Source organism: Anabrus simplex, chromosome 2 (assembly GCF_040414725.1).
Source record: "Anabrus simplex isolate iqAnaSimp1 chromosome 2, ASM4041472v1, whole genome shotgun sequence".
NCBI classification, from domain to species: Eukaryota; Metazoa; Arthropoda; class Insecta; order Orthoptera; family Tettigoniidae; genus Anabrus; species Anabrus simplex.
In genome coordinates, this window is record NC_090266.1 from 791,026,112 (window position 1) to 791,047,656 (window position 21,545).

The 21,545-nt window shown below is 39.6% G+C and overlaps 1 protein-coding gene across 1 annotated transcript in view; it reads right to left on the reverse strand.

Annotated features, from left to right (window-relative positions):
- The window catches only part of mtt (mangetout), a 1,300,850-nt gene that overhangs the window by 733,831 nt on the left and 545,474 nt on the right, over window positions 1–21,545 (reverse strand). The window contains exon 3 of the mRNA XM_067140048.2: window positions 927–1,097. Within this exon, the coding sequence (XP_066996149.2) occupies window positions 927–1,097 (171 nt within the window). The remainder of the gene's footprint in view (window positions 1–926; window positions 1,098–21,545) is intronic.

A 21,545-nucleotide genomic window follows, 5' to 3' on the forward strand; every position in this document is an offset into this window, starting at 1 on the left:
CTGGAGTTGAATGAAAGACCTAGAGTGGAAAAGGGCTATATGGCGACATTTATTTGCACCCGTATGCTCCTCATAAGGCGTTAAAGGTAATAATAAGGAGGAAGCCCAGGAATATGCTGACAAGGTACGTATTCTGAGAGGAACGATGCTCCAAGCCTACAGAGTAATATGAATTTGAACCTGAATATCTGCTTTGGAAGAAATGCAGCTGTTAAACCCTCTGTGCTGATGAGACTGCGATACATTCTTTAATTCTTACAAATTCATCGATAAAGTCACAAGTTCGTCCACTTCTTTGATGGGTTATCGCAAGAACTCATATAAACTTGAGTTTACGTACACTATAATATTCAGTGTCGTTCAGTAAAGACTTTACTGATGTTATTTCAGGATATTAGAATCGTAAGTCCCAAGATAAAGTACTGTCCATGAAAGTAGCATGTAATATCAAGTCGTCAAACAAGAAAGAAGATTCCGGAAACGCAAGAATAATTGGAGAACACATGTCGTATAAAATTTTATCATCCCAGAAATTAATATTGCAATATAACAGAGCTAGGTAATTTCTTCTTTTATTCATGATTGCTGATTCGGTCCCAGCACATATATGACGAATTTTTTGCATGACAATTTTTCTAGCTCTCCTTACCAGCTATGGCGGCATGTAAACAAATCCTGGTCGACACAAAAGTGTTATTCCTCTATCCACTCTAATTATTCTGATTAGAGTTTTCAGTTTTGTTACAAAGTGTACTATAGAGGTGTTGTCAGATAGATTTAATGGAGTGTCTAAGTCATTCAAATTGTATTAAAAAGGTAATCTCTAATCAGAATGCGAAGTCAATCGACAGTATTATAGGATGTAGGCATACTGGACATGAAGTGGAAGCAATGAATCAAGGTACTATGCATACAAATATTGTTACCTTAATGCCGTAATTGGATTCTTCATAGATGATACTGATATAATTCCAACCCATGAGCAGCACAATCTCAACCATCGCTTTCACCTGATAGTGGTCTGATGGTATGGTGCGTGAGAAGTACTCAAAACGCTGCTTGTTGCTCAGTTCAGGGCTTGTGGAGAAGAAGGAAACCTGAAAAACAAAATGTCATGAATATGCATTAAAAATAGCCGTCGAAATCTAAATTTAAAACTTTGTTCATAAAATATACAGTTTTAACGAAATCCTGTACAGCACATCGACAACAATGGAACAGATAACATGAAGTTACGTGTGTGCCAACAGTCGTACACTAATTTACCCTTTGTATTGTACCCGTCTAAATGGTACCTCAGTTAATTTGGGAAAGCTGGGAATATTTATTACGGAGCATTGCTTACGAGTGCGCGTGTACCAGCTGTGACATAGTTGTGCGAGAGCGAGCCGGCCGAAACTAGGTCAACAGCTGATCGAGGGTGACCAGAGCGCAGTTACGTCACGACACCAGCAGACGACAGAGGGGAGGAGAAATGTTCTCATAAAATCCACTCGTAGCGGTCAAGGACGAGCTATGGCGCAGGTCGATTACCAGCCAATAGAAATTGAGGAAAGTGCTGGAAATATTAGGATTGTTCTGGAGAAGTCGAAGGAAGTTCTTGTGTATGAACGACAGAACAGTTCAGGAAAAATTTCACGAGACGACGGCCAGAACAGTTTTCCAAGAGCACGTCGGACAGTGGTTTTCTTACGAGAAGTCGAACCGTGTATTCTCTACGGGAAAGAAGAATATTTTCAGACGACGTGAATACTAGTGTAATCCTTGTAGGGCACGATCATTACATTATTTGAAGGCCAGTGTAATTCATTGTTAGCTCAACGCAGTATCCAGCGAGCTTACTACAGTCATGCATTCTCCCGGGTGGAAAATGTTAAACCACAGACAGTCAGCGTGCTCATTAAAGCCGATTCTTGCCATAGAAGCTTTAGGAATGTTCCATTGGGCATTATGAAAGGAAGTCACGATCTCAAGTGGATAGGCGAGAGGAAATCTAACCTTTATTTAATCATCATAATAGTCAGCCCTATTATTTGTCAGCCTAAGGCGCATCGTAACTTAATGAATGTGTTCAGAAGACGAAGCTTATAGTAATAATGGACCTGAAGTACATCGTTGCGCCAAGTTAAGTGTTGAAAATAACTTAGTGAGTTATAGCTAGTGTGGATCCCTGTGCTAATAGAATATTTTAGTTTCAGCTATCTCCGAGGAAACCAAGTTGTCGAGATGCGGCGATCAAGAGGGAAATCGAGAGATTTTCTGGGACTTTGCTGGAATAAAAGGAAGACGCTGAATAGAGCTACAGTCATGTGGAACTAAATTCCAGAGTGCACGCCAACGCGATGACTTTGTACATCCGTAAACCACCATAGATGAGGCAAGAGACGTTGTCGCCTGCAGCAGCATCCCGACGCCAAGGATTCTCACCGGAAATATGAGTACCCTTGTAAAATTTCTTCTCTTTTAGTAGATGACTAGATTGTATTCTTACGTAGAGTAAAGTAGTTTCCTTAGTAATTTGTATGTAATGGTGATGGGAGAGCATTCCTTACTTCGTTGATTTGTGATTTCAATATTGTTCTATCTTTGCATTTACTTGGAATAATGATAGTTGTATTTTGGACGTGATGATGAATAATCCCAGTTGTTCTTGAGTCAACAAGAGTGAGTGATTATGATCTTCGAAAGTGACTTTAAGGGAGTAAGGCCTACTAACAATCATGATAATAATAATAATAATAAGAGTAAATTAAACTCATAAAAATAGTAAATGAAGATATGATTAGATGTAGGAGTACACTATAATTAAATCGTAGTTTTAAAACCCTGTTAGTCATGTGTAGTGATTGATGGTAGAAGGGAAAGTGAACGACGAATGTAAGAAATATTCTTCGAGAGAACGATCCAGGAGCCATTATAGGATAATAATAATGATAATGCTAATAATAGTAAAGGTCGGATAATGTAAAGTTGTTGAGATTAAACTTGTATGGTCATTGTGATAATGGAATTCGCCATTAATGGACGACATGGGACTACTAGGGTGCATGTCGGGCCTAAAAGGTATTATGAGTCACAGTGATTGTAATGAATGATTATGGCGATAATGATTTATGAGGATGTACGAATTTAGTTACTAATAATAGGTCTATTTCTGGCTCAACAACTGAAATGAATAATACATGACTTAATCGTTATTAGATGTTTCGAGGCTCGTGAGCTCTTATCACTGATGATGGTGATAGTTATTATTCGAGAGAGAAATTTGGCTTTCTGTATCATCATAACTACAGTCATGAGCGAGTTTTTATTCTGGTCAGATGATTGTAAGGATCTTCAATAAAACTCAAGAGGAAGACGAGATAAATGACTGGATAATAATAATAATAATAAATATTACAGATTCATTGTGTGATAAAAATTTACTTAACCAGTTGGTAGAATTGGGTTGTTTGATGTCATTTACTTATATCATTCCAAGGAAACTTATCTGGTATATTTTTTTTTTGGTGACTGTGAAGCATTGTTGTTGTTGTTGATTCCGTGTAGGATCTCATGATGCTCTATCCATCCATGAAATGCTAGGTAATTTAGAAAAGTTAAATAGAGTAAGGAAAGAATACAGTCAAGCGTAGTCTACGAGAGAGAGGGAGTTATGCCAAAGAAATTGTAAAAAAATATTTTCCCAACACTAAAATGAAATTGTAAAGGAATTTTATGATGACAAGATGAGTTAGAGGATTTTCACAGGTAGAGTGAATGAATTTTCAAGAGATTTCCTCGAACAAGTAAATGCTGAGCTAATAGTAATTTTTCTTCAAAATGTATAAAATTATTTTACCTGTAAATGACTAAACATGAGTTATAATGGGAAATGACAGCTTTGCTAATTTTGTGGTTCATTCGATGTTGCAGAGTAAAATACTGGGTGGAGTTTCATTGAAGAAGCAATGGAATCTAACTCCAGAAGCATGCGAGGACTTATAGTCGTGTTCATTTATTCACAAGCCATTAAAGATTGAGATATTTCTTTTGTTGCAAAGTCACATTGTATTTAAAATTTTTTTTTTCCTTTTCATGCATTTGTCCAGACTGAGTTTCCGTTATGTTTTAATAAACGTTGTTGTTATTTGCCCTGATTTTCATTTATATTGTGTCACCTATCCAGTCACCAAGGGTCCTGAAAATATAAACTCTGTGAAATTGTCCCTTAATAGCAAAATCGGCCCTGCGAACGGTCCACCCTTTTGGGACTCTCGTTTTGCCGACTGAGCGACCCCGGAGAAGGGGACAGTATTAAGAATTAAAGCCTCCACGGCCTTTTAAATTATTATCATTATTGCGTTCATCGTCTAGGTTGAGCCATGTTTCTGTTCTGTGTGTATTATGTACTGCACAGGTTGCCCATGCTGCAAACATTGCATTATTCTTTATCAAGACGATTGATGTGGTATAATGACATGATATTCCATATCTGCCATCAACATGTATCATACTTGTACTCATTTTAAAAGAAAATTGCGCACCATGCGACAATGGCTGAGTTAAACGAAGGATGCCACACAGTACCCTTTGCCTTAAATGCAGATTGCTTCCACGGAATTTCCACTAGGAGCACGTACATTTTCTTCCGTCATTCATAGATGGAAAACATCGAATAAGGCCATAGTAACACAGTTTCCGAGCAGTGTGGGCTAAGTTGAGTGAACACGCAGAATGGCTCGACAGCATATTCGACCAGACTTTGACTCGATAGTTGAGATTGAGAGATGCCGCGTCATTGAAATAAAAGAGACAGGTTGCAGTTTTTTATGCATTACTAGCCACATGAATCATTCTAATTACACTGTGCGTTGATGTAGGACGCATTGAGAAAGTGAAGGTACACACGCGTCGAAAAGACTCGGGTCTAATTCGGCGAAGAGAGGATCATGTTATCGTGCAACACGCTGTAAGCAATCCACAGGCGTCGCTGTGTATCATTCAGAGACATTTCACGGCAGCTAGGCATACGCCTGTGTAAACTAGTACCATACCAAGGCGGCTATCAGCGTAGGATCTATCGTCGTGGCATCCCTTGCAACGTGCAACGTTACGACCTGAGCATCGCCGAGCACATTTGAACTTGTGCCAGTAACGGGCACTATGGCAGCTGATGGATTAGGGATGAGTGGTGTTCAGCGATGAAACAAGGTTCTATCTGCATACAGAGATTCGTGTCTGGAGACAATCTGGCAAGTGAAGTGGTCCAAACTTCAATTTAGAGGGGCACACCACTTCGTCGAGAGGCATCATTGTGTGGGGTGCTTTTCTATGACACCCGCTCCCTACTGATGGCGAATGAGGAAAGCCTGAGGACGCGACGGTATGTGTAGGAAATTCTGGGACTATATGTGCTTCTCATTCTATTTCCATTTTTCATTCAGGATAATATCTGTGCCCATAATTCGACATGTCAACATGCTTCCTTTGCCAGCTAGGTCTCCAGATCCCTCTTCCGTTGAGAAAATTTGAGATAAGGTTAGAGGGCAAATTCGGCCAGCGGCAACTGTAGTAAATTAGGAGGATCACCTAAGCCAGCTTTGGCATGATCTTCCTAAGGAGAATATCCGACGTCTGTATGCCACTATGTGCATCCTGCAGGTGTTTGTTACCCTGCAATAAGAGTTTAGATTGGTACAATACTTTTATGTTTTTATGCTAACATGTCCTCTGCTTGTACTCACTTATGTGCCCCGGCGATGCCTCCTTTATGGTTACCATGCCTTTGTAAGTGGATGTATTATTTGGAATAGTACACTGACTGACAGAGCAAATGCAACACCAAGAAGGAGTGGTCAGAACTTTATGCCAATTGCAGGGTAGACTGACGTCACTGAGGTATGCTTATGATGTGAAATGCGCCGCTGTGCTGCGCACGTAGCGAACGATAAATGGGACACGGCGTTGGCGAATGGCCCACTTCGTACCGTGATTTCTCAGCCGACAGTCATTGTAGAACGTGTTGTCGTGTGCCACAGGACACGTGTATAGCTAAGAATGCCAGGCCGCCGTCAACGGAGGCATTTCCAGCAGACAGACGACTTTACGAGGGGTATGGTGATCGGGCTGAGAAGGGCAGGTTGGTCACTTCGTCAAATCGCAGCCGATACCCATAGGGATGTGTCCACGGTGCAGCGCCTGTGGCGAAGATGGTTGGCGCAGGGACATGTGGCACGTGCGAGGGGTCCAGGCGCAGCCCGAGTGACGTCAGCACGCGAGGATCGGCGCATCCGCCGCCAAGCGGTGGCAGCCCCGCACGCCACGTCAACCGCCATTCTTCAGCATGTGCAAGACACCCTGGCTGTACCAATATCGACCAGAACAATTTCCCGTCGATTGGTTGAAGGAGGCCTGCACTCCGGGCGTCCGCTCAGAAGACTACCATTGACTCCACAGCATAGACGTGCACGCTTGGCATGACGCCGGGCTAGAGCGACTTGGATGAGGGAATGGCGGAACGTCGTGTTCTCCGATGAGTCACGCTTCTGTTCTGTCAGTGATAGTCACCGCAGACGCGTGTGGCGTCGGCGTGGAGAAAGGTCAAATCCGGCAGTAACTGTGGAGCGCCCTACCGCTAGACAACGCGGCATCATGGTTTGGGGCGCTATTGCGTATGATTCCACGTCACCTCTAGTGCGTATTCAAGGCACGTTAAATGCCCACCGCTACGTGCAGCATGTGCTGCGGCCGGTGGCACTCCCGTACCTTCAGGGGCTGCCCAATGCTCTGTTTCAGCAGGATAATGCCCGCCCACACACTGCTCGCATCTCCCAACAGGCTCTACGAGGTGTACAGATGCTTCCGTGGCCAGCGTACTCTCCGGATGTCTCACCAATCGAACACGTGTGGGATCTCATTGGAGGCCGTTTGCAAAACTCTGCCCCAGCCTCGTACGGACGACCGGCTGTGGCAAATGGTTGACAGAGAATGGAGAACCATCCCTCAGGACACCATCCGCACTCTTATTGACTCTGTACCTCGACGTGTTTCTGCGTGCATCTCCGCTCGCGGTGGTCCTACATCCTACTGAGTCGATGCCGTGTGCATTGTGTAACCTGCATATCGGTTTGAAATAAACATCAATTATTCGTCCGTGCCGTCTCTGTTTTTTCCCCAACTTTCATCCCTTTCGAACCACTCCTTCTTGGTGTTGCATTTGCTCTGTCAGTCAGTGTATTTTTTCGTACGTGTAATTCATTACTAGCATTTGTATATTGAATTGTCATACGCACTTTATTGAAAACGACGTTGAGTCGCCTGGTAGACTATGAAGGACGAGGACAGAAATTGATGAGTAAGAGTTAGCCCTGAGGTTAAGGACGCACAGCTGTGAGCTCGTATTCCAGATATAGTGGTTTCAAACACCACTGCTAGTAGCCTTGAAGATGGTTTTCCGTGGTTTCCCATTTTATCACCAAGAAAATAATGGGGCTGTACCTAAATTATGGCCACGCCCACTTCCTTCCCACTCCTAGCCGTTTCATATATTATGGTCGCCTTGGAACCTATCTGTGACGACCCGACATAAAGCAAATTAAAAAAAAAATACTTTGTAAAGAACTGTCGTAAGTACGTTCGGTCCGTAAATACGCCGACAGTATGTGTTATTTGATGGCTGTTTGTAAGGCCCCTAGGTGGAGTATCTTAGGAAAATTCGTTGTAGTTTCTTGATTGGAGCGTAGATGCTTTAGTTCGTTAGAAGTCCCAGTATGTTATGTTATGGGGTACATGTTCAACGATTTGCAAGCTGTAACTTACGTATTCAATAATTACGGTACGTGTGTTGAGCTTATTCTATTATCGTTATAAAAGAGATCAGCACCTTTAATATCATCTACGGATATTTTCCAAAGGAGATTTCCTATTTAATATCCCTCCATCCCTTTCATTACATCCACTGTCGAATCTTTTTATGTTATTATCCAGTCACATGATATCCTAGTGCAGTATCGTTCCTTTCATCAAGATATTTTATTATATATTTCCATTATCTTTATTTGCACAGTTACCAGTCTACTTACCCTAAAGAAAAAACGCATTTTCAGAAGTAGGTGAGTTAAGGCCTACCATTGGAAAGGGATTCTTGAATCATCCTCCAAGTAGTAGGGTTTGATAACTTCAGCTGTGACTTATTAATTTTATTTTTGTTTGCATACGTATTTGGGAGGTAATCTTCCTGGTTTCCAAGGTTGATCTGATATTTTGTATGATCGAAGTACCCTTACTGGATCTTAGCTAAAATCTGTCAGGAACCTGTACGTAATATACATAGATATATGACAGTATCCAACATGGAGAGAAAGTCTTAGTTCTCATTTTTAAATTTAATTTCTTATAATACTGTGTATATGCCAATGAATACATGAAATTCAAGGTGATTCGCTTCTTGCTCCACCTATAATTTTGTTCTTTGTAATCTGGAAAGCACTAATTATAAAAGTGACTTCTGGAGTACTAAACGGTAGTTACTGAAATCACGATACGACATAATAATCATTACAACACATATTTCGGATATTTCGGCTGATAATGCGATGTATTGAAGCCTGCTGTGTCTCCTACGAGTTCCTTGCCTTTCTCTTGTTATCGAGTGCGATGAAGAAAAAATTTGTCCAGCTCCATGCCTAAATGTTGAGTATGCTGGCCTTCGGTCCAAGAGGTCCCGGGTTCGATTCCCGAACTGTTTAGAGGTTTCAACCTTAATTATCTAATTCTTCTGACTCGGGACTGGATGTTTGCGATGTCTTCAACATTAACATTAAAAATCTTAGGCCCCGTCCTCACAAACATGCACGTCACCTGCAGGGCGTCTACAGGAAAAAGAGCTGCACCAGGCCTCTCCGGAGGTCATACGCCATTATTATTATTATTATTATTATTATTATTATTATTATTATTATTATTATTATTATTATTATTATTATCTATATAAATAAAATTGTATCTGTTTGTCTGTTTGTCTGTTTGTCTGTTCCACCATCACGTCGAAACGGCTGGATAGATCTCAACCAAACTTCATATTTAGAGTATACTCATCCCGGGGAAGGTTTCGATATGCATATCATTTTAAAATCTTTGAATACACGGGGGGTTTATAGGAAAACCAGAATGGTTTTTCCACCATCACGTCGAATCGGCTGGATAGATCTCAACCAAACTTCGTATTTAGAGTATACCCCTCCCGGGGAAGGTTTCGATATGCATATCATTTTAAAATCTTTGAATACACGGGGGGTTTATAGGAAAACCAGAATGATTTTTCCACCAGCACGTCGAAACGGCTGGATAGATCTCAACCAAATTTCATATTTAGAGTATACTCATCCCGCGGAAGGATTCGATATGCATATCATTTTAAAATCTTTGAATAGACGGGGGTTTATAGGAAAACCACAATGGTTCTTCCACCATCACGTCGAAACGGCTGGATAGATCTCAACCAAACTTCATATTTAGAGTATACTCATCCCGGGGAAGGTTTCGATATGCATATCATTTTAAAATCTTTGAATACACGGGGGGTTTATAGGAAAACCACAATGGTTTTTCCACCATCACGTCGAATCGGCTGGATAGATCTCAACCAAACTTCGTATTTAGAGTATACCCCTCCCGGGGAAGGTTCGATATGCATATCATTTTAAAATCTTTGAATACACGGGGGGTTTATAGGAAAACCACAATGGTTTTTCCACCATCACGTCGAATCGGCTGGATAGATCTCAACCAAACTTCGTATTTAGAGTATACCCCTCCCGGGGAAGGTTCGATATGCATATCATTTTAAAATCTTTGAATACACGGGGAGTTTATAGGAAAACCAGAATGATTTTTCCACCAGCACGTCGAAACGGCTGGATAGATCTCAACCAAATTTCATATTTAGAGTATACTCATCCCGGGGAAAGTTTCGATATGCATATCATTTTAAAATCTTTGAATAGACGGGGGTTTATAGGAATACCACAATGGTTTTTCCACCATCACGTCGAAACGGCTGGATAGATCTCAACCAAACTTCATATTTAGAGTATACTCCTCCCGGGGAAGGTTTTGATGTTCATATCATTTTAAACTCTTTGAAAACACGTTGGGTTTATAGGAATACCAAAATGGTTTTTCCACCATCACGTCGAAACGGCTGGATAGATCTCAACCAAATATCATATTTAGAGTATACTCCTCCCGGGGAAGGTTTCGATATGCATATCATTTTAAAATCTTTGAATACACGGGGGGTTTATAGGAAAACCAGAATGGTTTTTCCACCATCACGTCGAAACGGCTCGATAGATCTCAACCAAATTTCATATATACAGTATACTCATCCCGGGGAAGGTTGCGATATGCATATCATTTTAAAATCTTTGAATACACGGGGGTTTATAGGAAAACCAGAATGGTTTTTCCACCATCACGTCGAAACGGCTGGATAGATCTCAATCAAATTTCATATTTAGAGTATACTCATCCCGGGGAAAGTTTCGATATGCATATCATTTTAAAATCTTTGAATAGACGGGGGTTTATAGGAAAACCAGAATGGTTTTTCCACCAGCACGTCGAAACGGCTCGATAGGTCTCAACTAAACTTCATATTTAGAGTATACTCCTCCCGGGGAAGGTTTCGATATGCATATCATTTCAAAATCTTTGAATACACGGGGGTTTATAGGAAAACCAGAATGGTTTTTCGACCATCACGTAGATACGGCGGGATAGATCTCAACCAAATTTCATATTTAGAGTATACTCATCCCGGGGAATGTTTCGATATGCATATCATTTTAAAATCTTTGAATAGACGGGGGTTTATAGGAAAACCAGAATGGTTTTCCCACCATCACGTCGAAACGGCTCGATAGATCTCAACTAAACTTCATATTTAGAGTGTATTCATCCCGTGGAAGGTTTCAATATGCATGTCATTTTAAAATCTTTCAATAGACGGGGGGTTTATAGGAAAACCAGAATGGTTTTCCTCCATTTTCTCTTATACTATTGATTTTCTGTAAGCTTCGTTTACCGTACGTGAAACGTCTCTTTAATATAAACAACTTTCGTTATGTTCATAATTTACCTTACTCTTTACATGACGGAGAAATTTACAATTTTCTGCTGGTACCATGCTCTGCATTGAGTGACCGACAGACCGACAACGAACCTACAGGTTACCATGGCAACGTCTCTGACTGCATGCCAGCAGGGAAGTAACGTTTTGCCATTTTCCTCATCATGCTTTTAAATTCGTGGTTGTTCCTTAGGTAGAAGGCAAGAGAGGCGTCAATCGGCCTATCTGCGGGATATTGGCGGAATATCGTTGGATGTTATAACCGCCTTCGAATAGATTAAGTAATAACACCATTAGTCATCTTCTTATTTTTTGTTTACCTAGGAATCACTGGACCTAAATTTCTCCTCTGTTACCGCTTTATTATATCCATAACTCACACTAGCATAATTTATTGAGGGTCATTTGATTTTCCAATACATTAACTAGGCATTTACATATTTGTCGTTATCCGGCTGTCCTCAGTTATAATCCATTTTCTATTACTTTCAACTCTCTTAACTGTATTATTTTCTTCCTTAATTACGCCGTATGTACGCGAGTGCTACAAACTACTGGATGTATTCCCACCAATACTCATATTTAGAATACACCTGTCCTTGATAGGTTTTAGGGCAAATATTGTTTCTAAATCCCTGAACTGACTGGGGGTTTATACGAAACCGAAACAGTGATTTTGCACTTCCACAAAATATACACAACCAACGTTAATTTAAATCTACCTGCCTTGGTAGAAATGTTTTTCCAAACCTTTTTTCTCATGTGCATCATTTCGATACGAGGATTAATAAGGGAGATATCATTAACGGACCGTTTTTTTGTACAAGTCCCAACGGACTTAACTCACGAGCGGGTGCGTGTAAAGCGTATTCCTTACAAGTTGAAAACTACTGAAGACATTCGAACCAAAATTCATATTTAGCATCCACCTGTCCAAAGGTAGGTTTTAAACGTAAATAACATTTCATGTTCCGGAATGGACTGGCGGTTTATAGGGAACCGAAATGGTGATTTTACTCTTCCACAATATATACAGAACAAGACCAACCTGACTGGAAATCGACCAAACGTGATGGAATTCTACCTCTAAACCTTTTTTTCATGTGCGTTTTTTCGTCAGGAGGATTAATAAGGGAGATATCATGAATGGTCAGTTTTGCAGGTTAAGTCCAGCGGACATAGCCAAAAAGGTGTTTTACATGGAGCAGATTCCTTATCTATATAAATCAAATCGTAACGACTGTGTGCCTCTACACTGACTATTTTGGCGAAATTTTTGTACAGCTTTCCGTTTAAGGGGTAATAATGACCATCTGCATAATTTTTCGTTTAGTTTCCTGAAAGTCCCAATTTTTACCCGCCTCGCTCAAAATCCAGATTTCGGCATAATCTGCCAGAAGAAAAAGAAGATAATTGAAACTGCCAAAATTATACGTTTTATCCTGTAACGAACGGAAAACATCCAAGATCAGTACATTTTTCACTTTTTAACCCCGAAGAATATCGAAATATGCAGGCAATTTTAATGATGGTGCAGACCTTCGGAAATTCCTATCACATAACAGATTGCACGATCTCCGTTCAATTTGGAATGATCTACAACCTTGGTCTTATGACTTTTTGCCGTATCTGTATCCCTTTTACGTTTGATTTTTCTCTATTAATGGATGTTAAGTCAATTTGGAATTTTCACATGCATAATTCATACCTTCGATTACTTATATGAAATACAGAATCATCAAACTCTTCACGAAAATTGGCCCACCCAGTAGCCATATATGAGCCAAATGCTATGTATGTAGCTGTCACATAATTATCCGAAAAGTAATGTAATGTGAGATAATCTTACAAGAACGTTACCCTGTTCCACGTTTCTAACTCAATCTGACCCAAGAATAGATGACATATCATAGGACCAGCCATTTAGGCCACTAAATCCGGCGTGTCTTATGGTATAATCCTTTGTCGATATGACGTACGTTTAGTAGCAGTTAATCTGTAAATGAAGGTCTTCAATATTGTAAACACGCATATACTTTCGTATGTCGATTTGTAGTGATCGAGAAAGGGTTGGTCTGCTATTGTAATCAGTACTCCCCACACCGACTTTGTGTGTCATACTTTGACTGGCAGTATGAAAGGGTTCCTTCTCCAACTCCTGTGTAACTGTCATTAGTAAGGAAGGTCTACAATTGTAATGAATAGTTCACTTCTCGATTTGACTTGCAGAAGGCAAGTAAGCATGCAGTTTTTTTTAAAACTCCCCTACCCGATTGTGTTTGGCAGTAGGCAAGGGTGCCCGCCATTATAAAGAAATGTCCTCATGTAAAATGTGACTGGCATTAGGCATAGTGGCCTGCTATTTTGATGGAAAGTCACCAACTTGGTGTGACTGGCAGTAAGCTGGCTGGAAGTAGGAAAATGGGCCTGGCATTATAATGATAACTGCACAACTCAGTTTCGAGTGATAGTAGGGTAATTGCCTGCCATTATAATAAAAACTGTAATCTGTCTGGAAGTAGGAAAGGGGGGCAGCCATTTTAACGAAAACTCCCCAAATCGATTCTGTGCGCATAGTAGGCAATGGGGCCTGCAATTATAATGTAAACTTCCCAACTCGATTGTGAATGGCAGTAGGCAAGTGAGCCTGCCGTTATATCACAAATCCATAACAAACACTTTACATTGGAAACAACGTACGGGGACTTCCCCATGCTCCTTCTCGGATAACGCTAAGAGACATGCAATTTTAAAACAATCTTATTTACTGCATGCACACTATTTACTTCGATATTCGAATACAATGTAGAATTCCGTAGCGAAGCACGGGTACATTCGCTAGTCTATATAAATAAAATTGTATCTGTTTGTCTGTTTGTCTGTTTGTCTGTTCCACCATCACGTCGAAACGGCTGGATAGATCTCAACCAAACTTCATATTTAGAGTATACTCATCCCGGGGAAGGTTTCGATATGCATATCATTTTAAAATCTTTGAATACACGGGGGGTTTATAGGAAAACCAGAATGGTTTTTCCACCATCACGTCGAATCGGCAGGATAGATCTCAACCAAACTTCATATTTAGAGTATACTCATCCCGGGGAAGGTTTCGATATGCATATCATTTTAAAATCTTTGAATACACGGGGGGTTTATAGGAAAACCAGAATGGTTTTTCCACCATCACGTCGAATCGGCTGGATAGATCTCAACCAAACTTCGTATTTAGAGTATACCCCTCCCGGAGAAGGTTCGATATGCATATCATTTTAAAATCTTTGAATACACGGGGAGTTTATAGGAAAACCAGAATGATTTTTCCACCAGCACGTCGAAACGGCTGGATAGATCTCAACCAAATTTCATATTTAGAGTATACTCATCCCGGGGAAAGTTTCGATATGCATATCATTTTAAAATCTTTGAATAGACGGGGGTTTATAGGAAAACCACAATGTTTTTTCCACCATCACGTCGAAACGGCTGGATAGATCTCAACCAAACTTCATATTTAGAGTATACTCCTCCCGGGGAAGGTTCTGATGTGCATATCATTTTAAACTCTTTGAAAACACTTTGGGTTTATAGGAATACCAAAATGGTTTTTCCACCATCACGTCGAAACGGCTGGATAGATCTCAACCAAATATCATATTTAGAGTATACTCCTCCCGGGGAAGGTTTCGATATGCATATCATTTTAAAATCTTTGAATACACGGGGGGTTTATAGGAAAACCAGAATGATTTTTCCACCATCACGTCGAAACGGCTCGATAGATCTCAACCAAATTTCATATATACAGTATACTCATCCCGGGGAAGGTTTCGATATGCATGTCATTTTAGAATCCTTGAATACACGGGGTGTTTATAGGAAAACCAGAATGGTTTTTCCACCATCACGTCGAAACGGCTGGATAGATCTCAACCAAACTTCATATTTAGAGTATACTCATCCCGGGGAAGGTTTCGATATGCATATCATTTTAAAATCTTTGAATACACGGGGGGTTTATAGGAAAACCAGAATGGTTTTTCCACCATCACGTCGAAACGGCTGGATACATCTCAACCAAATTTCATATTTAGAGTATACTCATCCCGGGGAAGGTTTCAATATGCATATCATTTTAAAATCTTTGAATATACGGGGGGTTTATACGGAAACCAGTATGGTTTTTCCACGATCACGTCGAAACGGCTGGATAGATCTCAACCAAACTTCATATTTAGAGTATACTCTTCCCGGGGAAGGTTTCGATATGTATATCATTTTAAAATCTTTGAATACACGGGGGGTTTATAGGAAAACCAGAATGGTTTTTCCACCATCACGTCGAAACGGCTGGATAGATCTCAAACAAATTTCAAATTTAGAGTATACTCATCCCGGGGAAGGTTTCGATATGCATATCATTTTAAAATCTTTGAATACACGGGGGTTTATAGGAAAACCAGAATGGTTTTTCCACCATCACGTCGAAACGGCTGGATAGATCTCAACCAAACTTCATATTTAGAGTATACTCCTCCCGGGGGAGGTTTCGATATGCATATCATTTTAAAATATTTGAATAGACGGGGGTTTATAGGAAAACCAGAATGGTTTTTCCACCATCACGTCGAAACAGCTGGATAGATCTCAACCAAACTTCATATTTAGAGTATACTCCTCCCAGGGAAGGTTTCGATATGCATATCATTTTAAAATATTTGAATATACGGGGGTTCATAGGAAAACCAGAATGGTTTTTCCACCATCACGTCGAAACGGCTCTATAGATCTCAAGTAAACTTCATATTTAGAGTATACTCCTCCCGTGGAAGGTTTCGATATGCATATCATTTTAAAATCTTTGAATACACGGGGGTTTATAGGAAAACCAGAATTGTTTTTCCCCCATCACGTCGAAACGGCTGGATAGATCTCAACCAAATTTCATATTTAGAGTATACTCATCCCGGGGAAGGTTTCGATATGCATAACATTTTAAAATCTTTGAATAGACGGGGGTTTCTAGGAAAACCAGAATGGTTCTTCCACCATCACGTCGAAACGGCTCGATAGATCTCAACTAAACTTCATATTTAGAGTATACTCCTCCCGGGGAAGGTTTCGATATGCATATCATTTTAAAATCTTTGAATAGACGGGGGTTTATAGGAATACCACAATGGTTTTTCCACCATCACTTCGAAACGGCCGGATAGATCTCAACCAAATTTCATATTTAGAGTATACTCCTCCCGCGGAAGGTTTCGATATGCATATCATTTTAAAATCTTTGAATACACGGGGCGTTTATAGGAAAACCAGAATGGTTTTTCCACCATCGCGTCGAAACGGCTGGATAGATCTCAAACAAATTTCATATTTAGAGTATACTCATCCCGGGGAAGGTTTCGATATGCATATCATTTTAAAATCATTGAATACACGGGGGGTTTATAGGAAAACCAGAATGGTTTTTCCACCATCACGTCGAAACGGCTGGATAGATCTCAACCAAATTTCATATTTAGAGTATACTCATCCCTGGGAAAGTTTCGATATGCATATCATTTTAAAATCTTTGAATAGACGGGGGTTTATAGGAAAACCACAATGGTTTTTCCACCATCACGTCGAAAGGGGCTGGATAGATCTCAAACAAATTTCATATTTAGAGTATACTCATCCCGGGCAAGGTTTCGATATACATATCATTTTAAAATCTTTGAATACACGGGGGGTTTATAGGAAAAATAGAATGGTTTTTCCACCATCACGTCGAAACGGCTGGATAGATCTCAACCAAATTTCATATTTAGAGTATACTCATCGCGGGGAAAGTTTCAAAATCTTTGAATACACGGGGGGTTTATAGGAAAACCAGAATGGTTTTTCGACCATCACGTAGATACGGCGGGATAGATCTCAACCAAATTTCATATTTAGAGTATAGTCATCCCGGGGAAGGTTTCGATATGCATATCATTTTAAAATCTTTGAATAGCCGGGGGTTTATAGGAAAACCAGAATGGTTTTTCCACCATCACGTCGAAACGGCTCGATAGATCTCAACTAAACTTCATATTTAGAGTGTATTCATCCCGTGGAAGGTTTCAATATGCATATCATTTTAAAATCTTTCAATAGACGGGGGGTTTATAGGAAAACCCGAATGGTTTTCCTCCATTTTCTCTTATACTATTGATTTTCTGTAAGCTTCGTTTACCGTACGTGAAACGTCTCTTCATTATAGACAACTTTCGTTATGTTCATAATTTACCTTACTCTTTACATGACGGAGAAATTTACAATTTTCTGCTGGTACCATGCTCTGCATTGAGTGACCGACAGACCGACAACGAACCTACAGGTTACCATGGCAACGTCTCTGTCTGCATGCCAGCAGGGAAGTAACGTTTTGCCATTTTCCTCATCATGCTTTTAAATTCGTGGTTGTTCCTTAGGTAGAAGGCAAGAGAGGCGTCAATCGGCCTATCTGCGGGATATTGGCGGAATATCGTTGGATGTTATAACCGCATTCGAATAGATTAAGTAATAACACCATTAGTCATCTTCTTATTTTTTGTTTACCTGGTAATCACTGGACCTAAATTTCTCCTCTGTTACCGCTTTATTATATCCATAACTCACACTAGCATAATTTATTGAGGGTCATTTGATTTTCCAATACATTAACTAGGTATTTACATATTTGTCGTTATCCGGCTGTCCTCAGTTATAATCCATTTTCTATTACTTTCAACTCTCTTAAATGTATGATTTTCTTCCTTAATTACGCCGTATGTACGCGAGTGCTACAAACTACTGGATGTATTCCCACCAATACTCATATTTAGAATACACCTGTCCTTGATAGGTTTTAGGGCAAATATTGTTTCTAAATCCCTGAACTGACTGGGGGTCTATACGAAACCGAAACAGTGATTTTGCACTTCCACAAAATATACACAACCAACGTTAATTTAAATCTACCTGCCTTGGTAGAAATTTTTTTCCAAACCTTTTTTCTCATGTACATCATTTCGATACGAGGATTGATAAGGGAGATATCATTAACGGACCGTTTTTTGTACAAGTCCCAACGGACTTAACTCACGAGCGGGTGCGTGTAAAGCGTATTCCTTACAACTTGAAAACTACTGAAGACATTCGAACCAAAATTCATATTTAGCATCCACCTGTCCAAAGGTAGGTTTTAAACGTAAATAACATTTCATGTTCCGGAATGGACTGGCGGTTTATAGGGAACCGAAATGGTGATTTTACTCTTCCACAATATATACAGAACAAGACCAACCTGACTGGAAATCGACCAAACGTGATGGAATTCTACCTCTAAACCTTTTTTTCATGTGCATTTTTTCGTCAGGAGGATTAATAAGGGAGATATCATGAATGGTCAGTTTTGCAGGTTAAGTCCAGCGGACATAGCCAAAAAGGTGTTTTACATGGAGCAGATTCCTTATCTATATAAATCAAATCGTAACGACTGTGTGCCTCTACACTGACTATTTTGGCGAAATTTTCGTACAGCTTTCCGTTTAAGGGGTAATAATGACCATCTGCATAATTTTTCGTTTAGTTTCCTGAAAGTCCTAATTTTTACCCGCCTCGCCCAAAATCCAGATTTCGGCATAATCTGCCAGAAGAAAAAGAAGATAATTGAAACTGCCAAAATTATACGTTTCATCCTGTAACGAACGGAAAACATCCAAGATCATTACATTTTTCACTTTTTATCCCCGAAGAATATCGAAATATGCAGGCAATTTTAATGATGGTGCAGACCTTCGGAAATTCCTATCACATAACAGATTGCACGATCTCCGTTCAATTTGGAATGATCTACAACCTTGGTCTTATGACTTTTTGCCGTATCTGTATCCCTTTTACGTTTGATTTTTCTCTATTAATGGATGTTAAGTCAATTTGGAATTTTCACATGCATAATTCATACTTTCGATTACTTATATGAAATACAGAATCATCAAACTCTTCACGAAAATTGGCCCACCCAGTAGCCATATATGAGCCAAATGCTATGTATGTAGCTGTCACATAGTTATCCGAAAAGTAATGTAATGTGAGATAATCTTACAAGAACGTTACCCTGTTCCACGTTTCTAACTCAATCTGACCCAAGAATAGATGACATATCATAGGACCAGCCATTTAGGCCACTAAATCCGGCGTGTCTTATGGTATAATCCTTTGTCGATATGACGTACGTTTAGTAGCAGTTAATCTGTAAATGAAGGTCTTCAATATTGTAAACACGCATATACTTTCGTATGTCGATTTGTAGTGATCGAGAAAGGGTTGGTCTGCTATTGTAATCAGTACTCCCCACACCGACTTTGTGTGTCATACTTTGACTGGCAGTATGAAAGGGTTCCTTCTCCAACTCCTGTGTAACTGTCATTAGTAAGGAAGGTCTACAATTGTAATGAATAGTTCACTTCTCGATTTGACTTGCAGAAGGCAAGTGAGCATGCAATTTTGTTTAAAACTCCCCTACCCGATTGTGTTTGGCAGTAGGCAAGGGTGCCCGCCATTATAAAGAAATGTCCTCATGTAAAATGTGACTGGCATTAGGCATGGTGGCCTGCTATTTTGAAGGAAACTCACCAACTTGGTGTGACTGGCAGTAAGCTGGCTGGAAGTAGGAAAATGGGCCTGGCATTATAATGATAACTGCACAACTCAGTTTCGAGTGATAGTAGGGTAATTGCCTGCCATTATAATAAAAACTGTAATCTGTCTGGAAGTAGGAAAGGGGGGCAGCCATTTTAACGAAAACTCCCCAAATCGATTCTGTGCGCATAGTAGGCAATGGGGCCTGCAATTATAATGTAAACTTCCCAACTCGATTGTGAATGGCAGTAGGCAAGTGAGCCTGCCGTTATATCACAAATCCATAACAAACACTTTACATTGGAAACAACGTACGGGGACCTCCCCATGCTCTTTCTCGGATAACGCTAAGAGACATGCAATTTTAAAACAATCTTATTTACTACATGCACACTATTTACTTCGATATTCGAATACAATGTAGAATACCGTAGCGAAGCACGGGTACATTCGCTAGTCTATATATAAAATAGCTTGTCCTGACTGACTGACTGACTGACTGACTGACTGACTGACTGACTGACTGACTGATTCATCATCGCCGAGCCAAAACTACTGGACATAATGAAATTAAATTTTGGGGATACATTCATATTAAGATGTAGGTGCTCGCTAAGAGAGGATATTTGGATATTCCGTTGCTAAGGGGGTGAAAAGGGGGGTGAAATTTTAAAATGAGTGTATCTATATCTCAAAACTTTAAAAGTTTACAAATGTAAAAATTGTTATTTAGTGTCTTCTTTGAAAATAAGGAAACACGTATTTTTTGGTTTTCATAAAATACCAATAGGACGGGTGAAAAAGGGTGAAAAAGTGTGGAAAAGTGGTTGAATGCCTTTAATCAGGATACCGGTACTTATATCTCTGAAACTCTAGATATTGCAGACCTGAAAATTGGTACTTTTGATCTCTTTTAAAAATAAAGGAACAAGTATTTTTTTGTTTTTGGAAAATCCAATTAATGGGAGGGGGAAAAGGGAGGTGAATTTTTAAAATGAGTGTTTCCATATCTCAAAGCTTTGAATGTTTACAGATGTAAAATTTGGTATTTAGAATCTTCATTAAGAATAAACAAACACGTGTTTTTTGTTTTCGGAAAATCCCAATAGGAGGGGTGGAAAGGGGTGAAAAAGAGTTTGAATACATTTAATGAGGATACTTATATCTCAGAAACTGAAAATATTATAAACCTGAAAATTGGCGTTTTGGATCTCCTTTAAAAATAAAGAAACACGTATTTTTTGTTTTTGAAAAATCCAATTAATCGGGGGGGGGGGTGAAAAGGGGGTGAATTTTTCAAATGAGTATATACATATCTCAAAGCTTTGAAAGTTTACAGATGTAAAAATTGGTATTTAGAATCATCGTTAAAAATAAAGAAACACGTATTTCTTTGTTTTCAGAAAATCCCAATAGGACGGCTTTAAAAGGGTGAAAAAAGGGTTGAATGCCTTTAATCAGGATACCGGTACTTATATCTCAGAAATTGTAGATATTATAGTCTTGCAAATTGGTACTTTTGATCCCTTTTAAAAATAAAGAAACACGTAATTTTTTGTTTTTGGAAAATCCAATTAATGGGAGGGGAAAAAGGGGGGTGAAGTTTTAAAATGAGTGTATCTATATTTCAAAACTTTAAAAGTTTGCACATGTAAAAATTGATATTTAGAATCCCCTTTAAAAAATAAAGGAACACGTATATTTTGTTTTCTGTAAATCCGAATAGGAGGGGTGTAAAAGGGTGAATAATGGGTTGAAGGCCTTTAATGAGGATACATAT